Genomic DNA, 18,843 nt, shown 5'->3' on the forward strand with positions numbered 1-18,843 from the left:
TTTTGTCAAATGAGTACCCCCCACCTCAGGTACCAGGAACAGGGTCAACTTGTCCTAGTGTTAAGTTCTTTGATAACTGCTGGCTCTATTTAGTTTTTCTACTCCATGCACTTGAAAGGAACTAATATCCCATTCCACATACGATGTCACATGCAATACTCAACCAAGAGCCCAAATCACACAGTAGTGCAAGAACAGATGTGTCCAGGAAGCAGGCTGAATTCCATACTAAGCCAAGAGAGGCAATGGGTTTGCATCATCGTACGTCATCAATCTGTAATGAAGAGTCCAAACATTTCCTGAGCCCTTTTTAAGATCTAAGTGCTCAGATATGCAAGTAGTTGTTGTTTTAGGAATTAGATCACCTGCTCCTCTGCATTGTGTTCTATTGCACAATGAAAATGTGTGGTGCGAGAGAAAAATAATCTATGACATCTATGACATTCCACAAATATCCAAACATGTGGGGTCAGAGTCTATACTATTTCTCCCGCAGCTAATATGATTCTGCTTTTTGGCTCATGGATTGTGCAGACTTTATGTCATTTGATGTTACCATGTCAGATACAGATATGGTATGTGCAGAATGACACACGAGTCCTCTTACTTTTACACTGCGACATTCACTGTGAAGATGAAGGCAACTTGCAGCAGAGAAAGAGCCTGACATAATGTGTGGCCAGGAAATTTGAATGTTTTACATAAGGGTTGCCTGGAGAGGCAAACTAGTAATGCAAAAGTTGCCTGCAGGCAAACTAGTAATGCAAAAGTGATACAATAGGTCCAATTAGCATATTCTATGTCCAATCCATGTTCAAGAACCTTTCCAGATGAATTAGCAGGTGAATGTGATCTGAGCATACTGTCAAAACCCATACTGTTCAGGAAATTTGTTCAGAATCTCCTGCAGCACTCATTCCGTGTTTAAATAGCCAGTAATGAGAAATAACTGGATCAATGCAACTAATTGCAACTTATTGCTACTGTCACTGATTTGGCAAAAAAATGATCTCTAAAGTATCTAGAAATTATCCAATCTCCAAGGACAAGTCACTAAGCCCAACTATGATGAAACCTTCTGTTCAACAGCCCAATTAAACAAATCAAATGCTGGAAATCTGCAATGAAAATAAATATGCTGGAAATCCACAAACAGTTAGTTGATCAGCATCTGAAAAAGATATTCATTAATGTTTTGAGAATAACCAATTATGGAACTAAAGAGTGTCCTGGGAAGCCCCTATGTAAGATAGAGGTGATTTAAAAAATACTACATACAGCAAGAGGGTCCTAATAGATTATAGCTGTAGGGAAAGAAAGCAATGAGACAGCAGGAAGAGGTACACAATTATAGTACAACTAAGCTTTTTAAAACAAAACAATAGCTGTATAGAATATTTTGGCTTGGGGCTGACCCAAATCCAAATTTGTTTTCTTTGAGATGCCAGGGGCTGAACCAGTCACATGTTTTTCATAACTATTGCTGCAGGCAACATTGTTTCCACATATGCATGGAATTAGTGACTACCACTTCCTGAGTTGGATCTTTTCCACTCCCGAGGAACCTGGCACAATGAGCCACAATAAATGTTTGCTGCCCAGTACGCTGATAATCATGTTTTATGACCAACCCACTGTGACGGGTCATCAATACAACTTTACACATGTACAATAATTTCCATCTTGCTGGAAATTCTGTCCCACAGAGTAAATGGAGGAAGACTCCAGACAACAGCAGCCTCAGGCTGAGCAAGCTGATGCACCATTTTAAATAGGTTAATCTGAACTCAAAGAATATACCAAAGATAAAGAACCAAACATTTTCTTAATTTGTTCAATACCTGTGGAGAAGCAGTTAACTTAATCCCTCACCTCCCCTTTTAACTGCAGCCAGTACTGGGCAAGATAAATGTAAGTCATCTACAGCTTCACTTAGATCTCTTTTTCATCAGCACATACTAAAAAAAACCTTGCATTTCGTTCAGTGGCTATAATGCCAAATATTTCAAAACGTTTCTGTAAAGGGTAGTTAGTCACTGTATTTGTAGGCAAACACAGCAGTCAATTTTCATACATCAAGGTCCCACAAATAGCCATGAAGTGAATAACTGTTTATCTGTTGGCCAGGACACTGGAAGAAACTTTCTTTTCAAATAATACCATGGGATCTTTAACAGGCATTTAATTCATAATTCCACTTTTGGTTTCTTGCTCCAATACTAGTTACGTTACAATTATCAATGAAACTATATCTGCCATCTACAAGCTCAGTTATCAACAATATCTAAATTATTCTGAATCATAATTCTTATGACTTGAATTACAAACCAGCAATATGGAAAATAGAAACAAGATTCTGATTTCATTTTCTGACCATCTGGGGTCATCTATTCCTTTGAGCTCTGGTAGATAAAAACTGATTTTATGTTTCTGGTAATTTACAACCAGGTAAAGTGCTCAATGAAATACATTTCATACCTTTTAAGCCATGAATTTCATAGCAATCAAGTAAAGCAAGTAACTCCTAGTTGCACAAATCTTCAGATTTTGTAGCTAAAAGCGATACTTCTGTGCATAAAGCAATCATGTAATGGCAAGTATTGTAAACATTAGCACCATGATTTACAGAGACATTTTAAGTAAAAGCATCAATCCAGATTTACAACTACCATTCAAATGTCAAACATAGAGTAGCTCCACTACTTAAGCATGATGCTGACTAACTTCATGCAGAAGAGCAAGAATGCAAATCTTTATGAACAATAAAATTGTGGATTTAACTGGAACAGACATGAGCTTTTGTTCGTTTAAACCCCAGTTAGATGCAATATATCAAATAATTTAAATTTTTTGATGAAATTAAATCACATTTATGAACATGGGTACTATGAAACAACATGGTGATCTTGTGAACAATCTTGCCTACAATGAATGCGGCATCAAATCATAGAGAATAACCCTCAGCTCCATCACCTTTCTTGAATATGACTTCCACAGTTTACTTTACTTCTCTCAAAAATGACCAGTAATGCTACACATCCATATTCCATATGCCATCCTTGATATTCCTTGAAGAATTATGCTCAGCTTCAATATTTTTATCTGTTGATTTTTTTAAAACATACCTGCTTAAATGGAAGAGCAAAGGTCACTACAGCACATGGATTGGCAACATTTGTGGAGTCCTGTAGCTCAGTGGTTAGAGCACTCGCTTTGCAAGCGAGAGACCCGAGTTCAATTCCAGGCAGAGGGCGAAACTTTGGGCAAGTTTCCTTACTCCACACGCCTAATAATAATCCCTCCAAAAACCCAAAACAATAATAAATTGGTCATTTTCAATCCACGACTGTTTGTGGGACATTGCTGTGCGCAATTGGCTGCCGCGTTCGCCCACAAATATGCAGTCAATTCACTTTACAGTGTGTTCTGTGCAGCGCTTTTGGACGTCCTCCCGACGTGAAAAGCGCTATATCAAATGCAAGGATTATTTATTATTATTATTCGTGACCAAAAACAACATTGTGACAGGTTGGCATGTATAGTTCAAACTGCTAATTAGTAAATTGTTTCAGAATACTAATAACTCAGCTTCTTCACACTGAGAGAATCAGTAAGCCGCTTCCCTTCCCCAAATGCCACTGTACCTGCCTTTTATCCTATTAATTATTTATATATTTTTTAAAAATACAGAAATTTATGATCTTTGAAATATTTATTCAATATTATACAAAAATAATTGCTCTTTGAAATGGTTTGATTTTCTCAGTATTGATGGCAAGACCTCCACTTAAAACTAATTACATAGAGTTGATAATCATCTATACAGTTCCATCATTTCAAAGACTACCATTCCAAGTAGTAATTGCAAACTTTTTTTTGTTTTCTGTTTGTTAGCTTTTTATTGTGAATGATCTGAATCTTAAGAATTCAAGTGAAATAGATAGTATTCTGTGTATAGCATCTTATGATTACTTATGTATACATTTGAATAAAGTTTCAAATCAAAGTTTGAACAATTCTTAAGCTTCAGTCTTAATTTGGAAGACATTTTCCTGCAGTCCTTTTTAAGAGCTATATAGATTACAGCATGGAAATAGGCCATTCAGCCCAAATAGTTGGTGCAGGTGGTGCAAATAGTTGGTGCATATGGAATTATATTCCATATGATTCCATATGATTTAACTCCCTTATACCTGGACATAATTCCAGGTGATGACAGAGTCTGAGAGATCAGGCAGCAGAAGCAGTGTGTGAATCTTCACCAATTACATTTTATGATAACTTTCTATTATCAAAAAGTTTGTAGAAATCAGCCAGTTGTTATTTCTCAAATATCCTACAAATTCAATCTCATTTCTTTTGTGGTGGAAGGTATGTGCCAGGAGAGGAGCAAGAAGAGATTAGCTATGCTCACTACAAATGAATACTACTAATAATAATAATCCTTGCATTTGATATAGCGCTTTTCACGTCTTCTAGACGTCCCAAAGTGCTTCACAGAATATAGAGTAGAGTGAATTTGACTGTATATTTGTGGGCGAATGCGGCAGCCAATTGCGCACAGCAATGTCCCACAAACAGTCATGGATTAAAAATAACCAATTTATTATTGATTTTTTTTGAGGGATTATTATTAGGCGTGAGGGAGTAAGGAAACTTGCCCAAGGTTTCGCCCTACCTGGAATTGAACTCAGGTCTCTCACTTGCAAAGCGAGTGCTCCAACCACTGAGCTACAGGACTCCATATGAGTTGTTCCCACACAGCATATTTATATCAAACTGAAAAGCAACTCTTGTATGCAAGGAACTAGCAACTGATATCAGACTTTGGGGAAAACAATGCAAATGAGATTCTACGAACATCTTCAGAAGATTTTTTTTAAAAGAATGTAATTGAAGAAATTGAAGACGTGGCAATTGGGTGCTAGAGATCAGTTTACTTGTAAAATCTGGTGTATGAAAGTCACATTATAGATTATATTCTATTTCTTCTAACTGCAAACAATGGAGAGCAATACATACACTGGTCTCTACAAATATTTTCCAACCAACTTTCCCTTTGAATACACATAAATGCACACTTATCTATACTTAGTAATTCAATGTAAGAGTTCTTCCAGTCACTTCTGTTTAAAGTTCATAAATCAGAGCAGAGGAGTGGGATAACCATACAGCAGGTTAATGGGCTAAAGGCTCAGGACTACTGGCACACCTCACAGGCTGGAGTTTAAATCCAACAAGATATTGATGGGAGAGATCAGAGGGAACTCTATAACTCCAAGCAGCAGGGAATGACAGATGCTGCCAGTGAGTGCAAATAGTGGAAAAGAGCTCTGACATCCTTCACCTAAAGAGCGCAGAATTCAATTGAAATATCAGAATTCAGGCATAAAATGCTGCCCAATTGCCCACGTTGCAGTTCTCAGGAAAGCAAATACGATTAATTCCTCAAATGAACAGCGTCACCTTTTGGAAGGGTAATAATATTGTTCAATATGTATTAGGCGTTTCCAGTTCTGGTATATTGGAGGCAATGAAATTGCCCATGGTTTTAGAATTAAGATCATCGACTTAAAACCCTTTATTTTTAAAGCAACACTCCTTAATTGGGAATAAATGTAATTATAATTACTTAAATACATTATGGATAGGATTCCAGATGAATGGCAAATGGTTTCATAAAGTTTGCAAATGCACAGCCTCTTAATAAACAATACTTGAATGCATTTGGTGATGGTATTGAAATAAGTTTGTTTGCCAGACATTCACATGCTTCAGAACACACAACAAAAAGATGCAATTAGAAAATAAAGATGAACTTACTGTCCAAAACTTGATGAAATATTGTAGCACAGTTGCAGCAATGAATAGACAGTACAATAAAGAATATGCCAAAAACAGTAGAAAAAATTTGTAGTTTGAAAATCCCACACAGTTATTCACCCTGAGGAAGGAAAAAAAGCTGCACGTTACAAGGCAGTATACATCAAAACACCAATACTTAACAAAACACTGCAAGAATCTTATTATAAAAGTACTATCTCAAGAGTCCTATAGAGGTATATTTACGTATACAAGATATATATATGTATAAGATAATTTAAACAGTTTCTCGTAGGCAACCAAAGCACATATATTGATATGATTATATATTATACTCTATCTATCTCAATCAATCATACATACACATTCATTTTCCCCATCTCATCAATACAAGCCCTTGATCAAAGTTGTAATCAAATATATCTTTAATGTAATAACCTGGATTATTGTTTGCAGTATTTGTGGAGTTAGTATTGTTATCTTGATTTTTTCCCATAGGTTAATCTTATTTTTCCTTCCCCTTTGATCCCTCTAAGCCGTGCACCAGCAACTGCTGAGTGGGCAGATAACCTGTTTATGGACCTTTGTTATCACTCCAAACAAGATGCTCTCGGCAGCACATGGGCATAACCAGGAAAGATTTTCTGATTTTGTCTCTCTCCCTGTGCGGTGGTGCTTGGTCTTTGCTCTGCACCTCCTCAGGGTCACAAGGGAGAACAGAAACTGAAGTGAAGAAAACTAAACGTGGGCTCTGTCACATCATGGCATTGCACATTGGCATTCCAATGTATTGCACTGATTTTGTACATACAAATAAAGTGGAACATTTATACAGCTTTCCTGCAGAGGAAGCATAACTAATAGCTTTCTTTAAAATTACACCTGGAAAGAAATGCACAAACTGAACATTCAAGAATAACAATTCATTTTATACTGACAAAAAATATTCCCCTATCCAAAAATCATTAACACTATGATGAAGAAGTCAAAACAGTGTCACGTTTATGACCTTGGAATTGAAATACCATGGAAGACATTTATTTTTCTACTTTTCTGGAAATTAGAAAAGCTCAAAAGTTAGATTTTTAAAAAAACGTTAAGATTCAACCAGTTATATATAATGCTTTGGTCTCCAATCAAGCTCAAACTGTTCTTCAATAGCTCAGACATTAATAATTGCAAAAAATATTCCCCAATCCAAAATCATACATTAACGCTTTACTTGCTACTTTTAAGTACAATCAAATTATAATGTAAAAGTATAAGGACATACCAAGGGCAATGATGATCCATTTTTAATATACACCTAAAAAAAAACCACAGGTTAGTTCAATATCGAGCAAAACTTTTTTGTTACTTGGAAAACAAATTGAGTTTTGTGATTTCAACTAAGACTAAACAAAAAAACCTCTTCTTCTCAAAGATCTTTTTTTGGAGTAGTTAAAGAAAACAGGTTAGATAATGAAGAGCAGGCTTCTGAATTTTTTTAAGTGGGAATCATAGATGTTATTGAAAACTTAATCCATAATTTTGAAAATTTATTTCAAGCAAAATATTGGCTGAAAACTACTTTTTTGGGATATAAAATTTCTAAAATAAAAATGAATTTCAATGTGATACTGCTATTTAAATAAGATGTACATGATAAAAGAGAAAGTTTACCTTCCCTTGAAAAGAGATCAAACAAATTCTGAATAAAAATCACAAGCTTCAACGTTTAACACAACATCAACAAACGGTGGTGCTACCTAACCAGCTGAACTGTAGTAAAAATATTACTATTGTAGAAATTATCCTACATATACAACTTTTCAGATCTTCCCCGTTTCTTTTTTGGTCTTCAACTTTTTAGATCTTGAGCTTTTTAGATCTTCCCTGAAACAGGTTGAATTCCCCAGTTTTCTTGTGTCAAAAAGGCAATATTAAAAGTTCCAAAAGTGTGTATACAAATCAACTTACATGTCACAGGCCGAACAGTGATGGCATCGGTCAGGTTTCATTGCTTGACATCTGTCACAGTATCTGATGGCTGCAAAGAAAAAGGAGCAGTTGTTTGAAATTAGAAAAACCTAATAACTCACAACCTAATCATTGTTGTAGCACAACGACGTGCACAACAACTACCACTTACAACTTATACTTATAAAAACAGTGGGATCAGAGAGGAGTTGAGTGGGTGTTTGAGGATATTGAGGGAAAGCATAGCCAAAGAGAGATATATCGAAGAGGGTTTTGAAGGCCAGAAAAGTAGGTTGTAAAGGATTTAGGGAAAGAAATCCAAATCCTGATAGTTTTGTGTTGTAAACCCTGGTTTACACCTTGTGCACAATGAACCATTGTAAATACTTATTTAAAAAAGGTAGTTTTAAAGGGGATACAGGAGCAGAGAGTCCTGGGGGTTCACATACACAGATCTTTGAAGGTGGCACGACAGATTGTTAGAGCTGTTAAAAAAGCATATGGAATCCATGGCTTTATAAATAGAGGAATAGAGTACAAAAGTAAGGAAGTCCTGCTAAACCTTTAAAAGTTACTGGTTGCATCTCAGCTGGAGTATTCAGTCCAATTCTGGGCACCACACTTTAGGAAGGATATCAATGACTTGGAGAGGGTTGCAGATGATATTTACCAGAATAGTATGTAGTTTAAATATGATAGAGAAGCTGGGATTGTTCTCCTTAGAGCAGAGAAGGTTAAGGGGAGATTTAATAGAAGTGTTCAAAATGATGAGGGGTTTTGATCAGAGTAGATAGGGATAAACTGTTTCCATTGGCAGGTGGGTCGGTAACCAGGAGACATAAATTCAAGAGAACTAAAGGGGAGATGAGGAGAATTTGTTTTACACGGAGAGTTGTTATGGTCTGGAATGCACTGCCTGAAAGGGTGGTGGAAGTAGATTCACTAACAACTTTCAAAAGGGAATTGAAGAGAAAAAAATTGCAGGGCTATGGGGTAAGAGAGGGGGAGTGGTTGTGATTGGGTAGCTCTTCCAAAGAGCCGACACAGGCATAATGAGCTGACTGGCCTCCTTCTGTGCTGTAATATTCTATGATTCTATGAATACATTTTTGCCCATTAAGGTGATGTTGGGAATATTTTTCTATTTACTAGTTAGCTACAAAATAAAATTCATTGCAACATATGCATTTTAATTTCATAATAATCAATAGAGCAGATCTAGTTTTTAACCATTTGAAATCGACAGATGAAAAATATCAAACCTAGATCACACAACAATATTCATACCGTCTCCATATGCACTAGAGCCAAACCATAAATGATTGAAATGGCTGTTAACTGAATCACTTTTGCCAGATATCAAGTGCTTTGGGACTTCCTCCCAATGTGAAAGTTGCTTTTGTATTGTAATGTGTTACATTAACACAAACTGCAGGAAGGCGGAGGAAAATTCCAGTATCTCTGATTTTGTAAGTAATCACCCACGACTGAAGAAAATATGCAATACTTCAGCAATAGTCAGCCATAAACCACTAATGTAATATTAGCCACAAACTGCAGCTCATACAGCACTTAGCTTTCCAGTGTACTCTTTGGATCTACTTAAACTCCAGAAAAATACACTTTTCTGTACATTTGCTACTTCATTCTCAACACCAGTCCTAATTGTAACCTCTGAGGAAGGCTACCTACCTAAATTATGGTACTAAATTACGGTCAGTTGTGCATCGTAAATTCTTGCTTACAAATAACTGGGTTGAAACATTCAAGTTTAATTCTAAATCTCACTTCGAACTATTGCAGGAAAGTTTACCCCATCAATGTGATTGTATTCAGAACCAGATCCAAGAGGTGAAAACTAGGCATATCCACAAAACATTGGCAAATAACCTTTACAATAACATTTTGATGTATAAAAACAGGAAATACTCAGAAAATTCTTATATCTGTACAGAAGTTGGACAGAATTTATCTTTTGTGCATTCCTCATCTGTACTATGCAAACAAAAACATTAAGTGATCTTGTCTACCTAATTTGTTTATTTCCTTTTGCATGCCATAAGCTAAGCCCATTTATACACAGATCAGCAATTTTAGCGTGAATTGTCATGGATGTGATGACTGGGCAATGTATCTTTGAAAGCTCTTTCAGGCAACCAAGCTCATTAAAGCAGCAATATAACATGTTTAGCCTATTTCCAGGCATCTGTTTATAATCCTGCTTTTAAAATAAAATCATAGGCCTTCTCCATTTCAGTTTATTGCATTTCAGTCTGCATTTTATTAAATGCAGACGATTGGATTTTGCCTTTCGTTGCTAAGATTAGTTGGTGAAAGAAAAGAGGGTGGGAAACATTATACAAACTATAGAATAAATACCAGCCCCTTTATGCATGTGCCAAAGTTGACCTCCAGGTCATTTATGCAGCAAAGTTCAGTTATGTGGAGCCATTCCACAAAAACGTCAAATCTATTTCTGCAGTTGTAATGTTATGAAATACATAAATAACAGTGCAAACAGTTATGCACAAGTACACCACATCAAGAAATTGACAGTTAATTGAGTATTAAATAGTATTATTTATCAAGTTATGAAATGATCCAAAACAATCGAGTTCTAAAAAGACAGAAGGATTTTCTCTGTAGCAATAGAATTTTCCACCCACACATTCCAGCAAATGTTTTGTTCTAAAGAACTAAATCCTACTGGACAGTTTTCTATTTGCCATTTAAGTCCATCTTTATTGGTTCAAGCTCAAATACACAAATGGCATACAAGATCGTACTTGATACTTGGCATAATATAGCTTAATCCTCTTCTCCATTTCTTCTAGTTCCTCAGTTTTCACACATTTACCGTTCTCAGACCAAGCAACTCCTACAGTCACAAGGTAGGGGCAGGACAGCATCAAATCTGCTCTTGGAAAAGCAGGTATGAATAAGTGGGGTCTGAAGAAATTTCCCCATCTGCAGTGAAATCCCCAACATTTCCTCAGTGCTGCTTCGCACAAGTTAACTGAGATTGGTAACTCAGAAAAGTGAGCACACTTATCTTGCATCTTTCCCCACTACAGTGCAGCACATCGATGCTTCAACATCAACCTATCTCTGCCCGTCATATATATTGACTGCAGTAGTTTTTAAACGATTTGTGTTACAAGTGCAATAACTAATTTGGGAGCAGAGGGATGGACAAAATAATTTGAATTGCTGTGCAGCAAAATATTTCCCTACAGTCACACAGAATTGCTTCCACTGCTGCTGATGTTTATTAATATTCCATATCCTTCCGAGGGAAATTTACCTCCACTTGCAGTCCTGGTGGATAGAGGTACATCTTTCGCAGCTTTTCTGAGAATTGCTTGTTGTGCTTCAGGCCTTTCTTCTCGATCGTACTGTTCTTTATCTGTCTTCATCAAACTGAACTGCAAAAAGAAAATGCGATGCAATTAGAAAACTCCTCGCCTCGAGGATGGACTTTGCAAGTTTCAGAATTCTAGATAAAATGAAATTGCTGTTCTTCATTTCATAACTTTATTCAAAAATTGTCTTTCACCAATATTAGCACTTATCTTTACAACTTCAAACATTTCCACAATGCCCCTCTATAACCTGTACCACATAGCATGTTAACATAAAAACAAAATGATTTATATAGCACCTTCCATGTCGGAAGGATGTGCCAAAGGCAATCGCAGCGAGAAACAGAACACAAATAGATTAACAGAATTCAAAATTAATTTTCCAGATCTTACAATCACTGGTTCGGGTTTCAATTGCCGAACCTGCAAACCGTTGACTCAAGAGGAACCTGCAAACCTTTGACTCAACACTCAGTGTTGGATTTGGTGTCCTGTTGAGGCCTTGTAAAACTAATAACAATCAATCTTGCATTTGGTATAGAGCTTTATCACATCATCGATACGTTTCAAAGCACGTCACAGCTGTAAACTACTGCAAAGTAGTTTGACTGTATATTTTGTAGTATTTAGTGATAATTGAGCTACATGCAGATTGTCTCAACATGAAAGGTGCTGGACTTAAATGCAAGGATTATTTTTATAGTATTATAATCTGGCCTGAGGGAGAAGCACACCCTCTTCCATGCCTCTGTAAGCAATCCCAGAATTCTGGGTTGCTTGAGTTGTAAATTGTAAAGACTAATGGATTTGTTAACTTCGTAAAGCTGACTCTATATACAAATGCATGAAGGCCAAGGACAATAGAAAACAAGTTGAAAGGAATGAAGTTTTCTTCAACATCATCGTGGGTGGACAAAGAAGTGCTTGAAACAAGTTGTTGGAATAATGATAAAGACGAAAAGTTGACAACTATGGATATCAATGAAGGGATGAGACTGTCTGACTCCAAAGATGTTTTTAGTAAAGCTAAATTCCAGATATCTTGACAACAACAAAATTGTATTTGTATAGCGCCTTTCATGTCGGTAGAACATCCCAAGCCGCTGGACAGTCAATGTTTCGGACCCGAGCTGGGGGTCGGGATTGGGGTGGATGGAGGGCATGGGAGGAAGGAGGGTGATTGAAAGCACGGTCAAAGAGTAGGGTCTGGCTATGAGTCTTGAAGGAGGCAAGGGAGGGGGCGAGGCGGAGGGACTGCAGGAGGAGTTCCAGAGGGTGTGGGCAGAGTGGCTGAAGGCTCACCTGTCAATGGTAGGGCGGGAGAGGCTCAGGAAGTAAAGGCTGGAGCCTGCTGAGCGGAGGGAGCGGGCAGGTTGGTAGGGGTTAGGAGGTCGCAGAGGTAGGGGGAAGCAAGGCCATGGAGGGCTTTGAAGGTGAGGACCAGGATCTTGAACTGTATACTCTGTGTGATGCCAGTGGAGTCAGGCGAGTATGGGGGTGATAGGGTCAGAGAGCCTGGTGCAGGAGAGGCCCTGAGCTGCAGAGTTCTGGATGAACTGCAGCCTATGGGGAGGCCGGCGAGCAAGACGTTTGCATAGTCAAGCCTGAATGTTACGAATGCGCATAAGAGGGTTTTCGGTGGCCTGCGGTGTGACAGTGGCGGATGTGGGATGGAAAGGACAGTTGAGAGTCAAGCAAGGTCGATGTGTACGTCTTTACTAGGTATAATTGTAAGAATAATTCTCAACGAATGTAGAAGAGCTGCTTAAAGAGAAGAGCTGAGTTTTGTGAACAGAGCAGCTAACCGCAACCAATCTCAAGGGAAAAGATATACTACAATCAACATAACAACAACAACTTGGATTTATATAGCACCCTCCACACCGGACGGTGTCTCAGAGCGCTTCACAGTAATGATCCCGGGGCCGAGCCAGGGGGAAGGGGAGGAAGGTGACCAAAGGCGCGGTCGAAAAGAAAAGTCTTCAGCAGAGACCTGAAAATAGGAAGAGAAGGGGCGAAGTGAAGGGAGTGAGGAAGGGAGTTCCAGAGCCTCGGAGCATAGTGGCTGAAGGCACGGCAGCTGAGGGTGGAGCGGAGGACTCGGGGACAAGGAGGAGGCCAGACCTGGAGGAACGAAGGCAACAGGCACTGTTTTGAGGAGAGGTCAGAGATGTAGGGGGGTGCGGAGGAGTGGAGGGATTTGAAGACAAGGGTGAGGATCTTGAAATCGATCCTCTCTGGGACGGGGAGCTAGTGGAGTCTGGCGAGGACTGGGGTAATCGGGGAGTGGAGTTTGTTGCGGGTGAGAATGCGGGCGGCAGAGTTTTGAATAGTCTGGATTTTATGGATGGTAGTGGATGGGAGACCGACGAGGAGGGCGTTTGAATAGTCCAGCCGAGAGGTGACAAAGGCATGGACCAGAGTTTCAGCAACTTTCGGAGAGAAGTATTGGCGGAGGCGGATGATGCATCGGAGGTGGAAGAAAGCCGTGCTGGTGAGGGACCGGATGTGGGGGAGGAAGGATAATTGGGGGTCGAACCTGACGCCTAGGTTGCGTACGGGTTCGGAGAGTTTTAAGGAGATGGAGGAGGTGAGAGCTGTGACATTTTAGACACTGATGAGAGCCAAAGTGTATGGCTTCCATCTTATCAACATTCAACTGAAGGAAATTTGCGCACATCCAGCCCCTGACGTCTGACAGGCAGGCTGACAGAACATCAGGGAACTGGTGGGGTCGCAAAGAGAGATGGAAAAATAGAGTTGGGTGTCGTCCGCATACATTATAAACGTACTCCATGTCTGCGGATGACAAACCCAAGAGGGAGCATGTAGATCAGAAAGAGGAGGGGGCCAAGGATGGATCCTTGGGGTACCCCGCAGGTGACCGGGTGAGAGCGGGAGGAGAAACCATTTGTGCAGATGTACTGCTGGCGGTTTGTGAGGTAGGACTCAAACCAGGCGAGTGTGGTCCCACTGAGGTGGATGATGGAGGAAAAGCGGTGGAGGAGGATGGCGTGGTCGCCTGTGTCGAACGCAGCGGAGAGGTCCAGGAGGACAAAGAGGCAGAGGGAGCCCTGGTCACAGATAGAGAGGATGTCGTTTGTGACTTTCACAAGCACAGTCTCTGTACTGTGGGCAGGGCGGAAGCCGGATTGGAGGGGTTCGAAAAGGGAGTGGGAGGAGAGGTGTAAAGTTGATTGGTAACAACGCGTTCTAAGACTTTTGCGAGGAAGGACAGGTTAGAAATAGGGCGGTAGTGGCTGAGGTTTGAGGGATCTAGGGAAGGTTTTTGAGGAGGGGTGATGACAGCAGTTTTGAGGGGGGCAGGGACTGATCCGGAGGAGAGGGACTGGTTGATGACGTCAACCAGTAGTGGGCAGAGGAAGGGGAGCTGGGTGACCAGCAAGTTGGTGGGAAGGGGGTCGAGGCAGCAGGTGGTGGGTTTCATGGAGGTGATGGTGAGTGAGAGGGATGAGGGAGAGATGGGGAGGAAGGAATGTAGGATGTAGGTTGTGGTATGAGCAGATGATGGGGAGGGCATGGTGATGGGTGACAAGAGGCAGGTGGGTGAAGCTGCCTGGCGGATGTTGTGAATTTTAGATGAAAAGAAGTCTATGACCTCCTCTCACTTGGCAATTGATATGAAGATGGAGGAGACCTGAGGGGGGGCCACACAGGAGGTAGTGGGTGGTGGAAAAAAGGATCTTGGGGTTGTGTTTAGCCTCCAAGATGAACATGGATTGACGCAACAAGTTAACAAGTCGATTGCTCCATCAAAGCTACTATATTGATCCCATTGCAGTGAACTTTACTAACCTGTCGGAGGCATTAATTTGATTACTAACTCGTCGTAAGAATTAATTTGATTACCAACCCGTTGTAAGAATAAATTTGATTACTAACCCGTTGTAAGAATTAATTTGATTACTAACCCACCGTAAAAAATTTGATTTGATGAAATGCATAATTTTGATCATGTATAACCTTGCTAATCTTTTATTAAATTTTCTACTTAAAAGGAAATTTGTATCAGTTCACGCTTCACCTCAGGGTCACAAATTTAATTAACCCATAAACCTCTAAGATTTGAAATTAATATTTTTTGGAAGTTACTGCTGCATTTTCAGTGTAGACCAAATTCGTCTATTGCGCACACACACAATCTCTTCCTCTGGGTCATTCAAAAACTGCATTATGAAACAATTGAGATGTTAGCTATTTTCTTCATCCTCATCATTCACAAGTCAGCAGATGGCCCTTTTAAGAACTGTCTAATAAAATGGGCATCGAGTTCAGAGAGAAACTAATTAGATTGTTTGTTCATTAGTTATCCAAGTACTATTTCAATTTAAAGAGTCAACTAAAGTATGATTGATGAGTTCATTTTTTCACAATGCACTGGAAAGTTACTTCCTCAAAATGCTCTAACACACGAGGGATGAATAGTGTAGATATGTTAGATGATTGCTGAAAAAATACACTTCCTGTAGATTTCTACATTCCTGTAAATGTAAATGGGGATTTCTTCTGCAGAATTTTTTTTCTTCAGTAATTTTACTAAGCAGAAATCAAAAACAAATCTAGATTCCACGCTCCATAGGCTGATGTGTTCAATCATTCACCACACATGATCAATGAGTTCACCTTTAAAGCAGGAATCACAGTTGACAGCACCTAACTGTGAGCACCGACCTGAGTCTGAGTACAGAAAAATGTGGAGCCAACAATGCTACTACATTACAATAGCAGAATTAATCTAACATAGGTGACATTCCAGCATGCCTTGTCGTCAAGGGGACCTTAATTCAAGTTACTTTGAATTATGTTGAACAAGCTTCACGAGCAAGAGCTTCACATCATCACTTAATCGGGACTTATTACAAGCTGGTGTAAAATACTTGGAAATTCAGATCCAGTTCCCAGTAGACAATCATTGATACAGTTTTAAAAAAGGAGTTTCCAAAATTGCACTGAATTATAGTTGAGAATTCCATTGTCTAATTGTACGCTGCAACTGCAGTTAACTTCGAACTGAATCCAATCACAGAACTTATGGATGAAAATACAGTAACTGATATTAAAAATGTATATCCCGGGAACCAAAAAGCACAACTGGAGCAGGAGTTTGCAGTTGTGTAAATCAATGCAATATTTTGAACGTTTAAATGATAATACTGCAGTTTTCATTCAAGTTTTGTTTAAGTACAGGCCACTTTTTCAATGACACTCAGTTCACCTTGGTAACAATGTGTTGCACACCAAAGTAAAAAATCTCCAATGTAAAAGTACTTGCTAAAGATTGTACAGTAAGATTGAATACCATTTTTTCCAAGTTGCATATTTATCTCATTGCACAGAAGGCATTTTATTGTTTTAGCACTAAATGATTAGTACAGTACTGCATATTTACAAGGCAGTGGTAGTCAAATGTTCCCTAAAGTTTAGCATAGCTGTACCAAAGTACTTTGTAGCAAACTTCAAAGCTGACATTTCTCTGCATCTGCAGGACTTTATGTGTCCATGGATGGCCCAGTTACATTTGTTGCAATATCTGAATATACCATACATTTAGTTGCAAACTCCAGCCAAAGTCAGTAGATTCTACTTCAACATTTTCGATGTGGGTTATGTAAGAATAGAGAAACTAATTGGATTTCAAGATATTCTTTATCAATTTTGCAACTCACTAAAATTTTAAAAAATCCTTAATTTAGACGAATAAGTTGGTTTTGGTGATTTTCATCTACAAAATATACAATCACTACACTCTACAGTAAAATCAGTGAAGGGATTTGAGACATCTAAAATAACATGATAAAGCACTATATAAAATGGAAGGATTATTATTATTATTAATATGTATTGTTTTGAATTCTATTTAATCCATTTCATTGTATCAACACTGCATTTATTGATCTATTCCCTGCAGTTTACACAACATCATTTGATATAAACATTTTTATACTCTGTGGGCTTCATACAGATACAATAAATCTAGATGTGCAGGTAGCTGCTCAGAAGTCCCCGCTGACAAAGCAAAATATTGTAAACACTTCATTGTGCGGTGAAACTAACTGCTCTATATAGACTTAATTTGCATGAATTTGCTGAATGATGCACTTGTACAATATAAACCCAATTTATATAATCAGCGGCTAACCATCACCCAAGCTGTGGTGGCTGTGTGGCTCTCATCTCCTGGTTCCCACTCGGCCTATCCCCTTACTCCTCCGGGCTCCAGCCTGTTTCATGTCCCACGTTTCACCCGCCCCATATTTCTGCTACATCAAACATAGAATGCTTTCAGTGGGCCTTCAGCCCCACCCTCTGGAACTCCATCCCATAGTTCCTGCACCTCGCCCCCTCTCGTCTCCTTCAAGACCCGTCTCAAGATCCAACTCTCGACCGTGCCTTCGATCACCCTCATTTCCCCCCCTGCCTTCCACTCTCTCCGATCCCCAATTCAGGTCCAAACTACTGATTGTCCAGTGCCTCGGGACATGCTCTCAATGTGAAAGGCATTATACAAATGTAATTTTGTTGTTACTTAAGCTGGATGTGGTGTAACGATTGAGACTAAAATGTAAACAGAAATGAGGAATTGAGGCAATTTTTAAAAAAGTACCATTAGCACCTATTTTAAAAATAAAACAATTTACTTCGATCAATTTTTTTTGCACCAATGGAGATGGAACAATTTTGCTCAAGCAGTGGATGTTTATGACAGTCGAATTACTTAATAGGAGCAGAATCTACATTTTTGCAATCATCGAGGAAGCTTCATATTAGCTTGTTTGTCATGTTGTTAATCGGGCTTAGTAACATTTTCAAGCCAACTTCACTTCAGATGCGAGCACAGAATTTAAAAAAAAAGAGAAAAACATCTCACCCCATTATTTAGAAAGGATATTTGCTCTTTGATGTAATCCAATTATTTGCTGGTTTCATTAGCCTAACATCCAGAACAATGAACTATTATACGAGTTGTGTAAAGTTTCTTCTACTCATTTTCTTCAGTAAAGCTTCATTGATTTTTGAATATTCATTGTAAATGTCATTGAATTATTTAGTAATGAACACAATAATCCATTTTTCAGGTAGACCGAAGAAAAAAGTTATTACTTTGAAATGTTTCAAAGCGCTTTACAGTAATTAATCAAGTGTAATTTTTTGGGGCAGTATTTTTAATTCACGTCATTGCAATTTAATGCCAGTTTAATATCTCATCTGAAAGACAACACCTCCAACAATACAGCGAACCCCCAGTACTAATCTGCAGTGCCAGCCTATACTTTAAGCTCTGACATGGAGTTTGAGTCTATAGTTTTCTCACCCAAAGGAGAGGGTGCTACCAATTGCACCAAGATGGCAGATACCAAATAGAACAGATTTGCTGGTAGAATATCCTAGCCTTAAATACGAAAAGCTCAGAAGGGTCACTACAGTTTTCCTTCTGTACTTCTGCATCAAACATAAAATGCTTTTGACTACAGAGCAAGGTATGCCATATGCAATCTCATTTGGCTAGGGTTGTACTTTGATCATAATAATAATAATAATAATAATCCTTGCATTTGATATAGCGCTTTTCATGTCAGGAGGACATCCCAAAGCGCTTCACAGAACACACTGCAAAGTGAATTGACTGTATATTTGTGGGCGAACGCGGCAGCCAATTGCGCACAACAATGTCCCACAA

The 18,843-nt window shown here is 38.8% G+C and overlaps 1 protein-coding gene across 5 annotated transcripts in view; it reads right to left on the reverse strand.

Annotated features, from left to right (window-relative positions):
* Positions 1 to 18,843, reverse strand: part of LOC103183277 (zinc finger DHHC-type palmitoyltransferase 20) — a 52,406-nt gene that overhangs the window by 20,321 nt on the left and 13,242 nt on the right. For all 5 annotated transcript variants that reach the window (XM_007900664.2, XM_007900661.2, XM_007900662.2 and 2 more), the window contains exons 4-7: positions 11,087 to 11,207; positions 7,783 to 7,852; positions 7,097 to 7,129; positions 5,824 to 5,944 (exon numbers count right to left, since the gene is read on the reverse strand). In XM_007900664.2, the coding sequence (XP_007898855.1) occupies positions 5,824 to 5,944; positions 7,097 to 7,129; positions 7,783 to 7,852; positions 11,087 to 11,207 (345 nt within the window). The remainder of the gene's footprint in view (positions 1 to 5,823; positions 5,945 to 7,096; positions 7,130 to 7,782; positions 7,853 to 11,086; positions 11,208 to 18,843) is intronic.

This window comes from Callorhinchus milii, unplaced genomic scaffold (assembly GCF_018977255.1).
Source record: "Callorhinchus milii isolate IMCB2004 unplaced genomic scaffold, IMCB_Cmil_1.0 Scaffold4, whole genome shotgun sequence".
NCBI lineage: Eukaryota > Metazoa > Chordata > Chondrichthyes > Chimaeriformes > Callorhinchidae > Callorhinchus > Callorhinchus milii.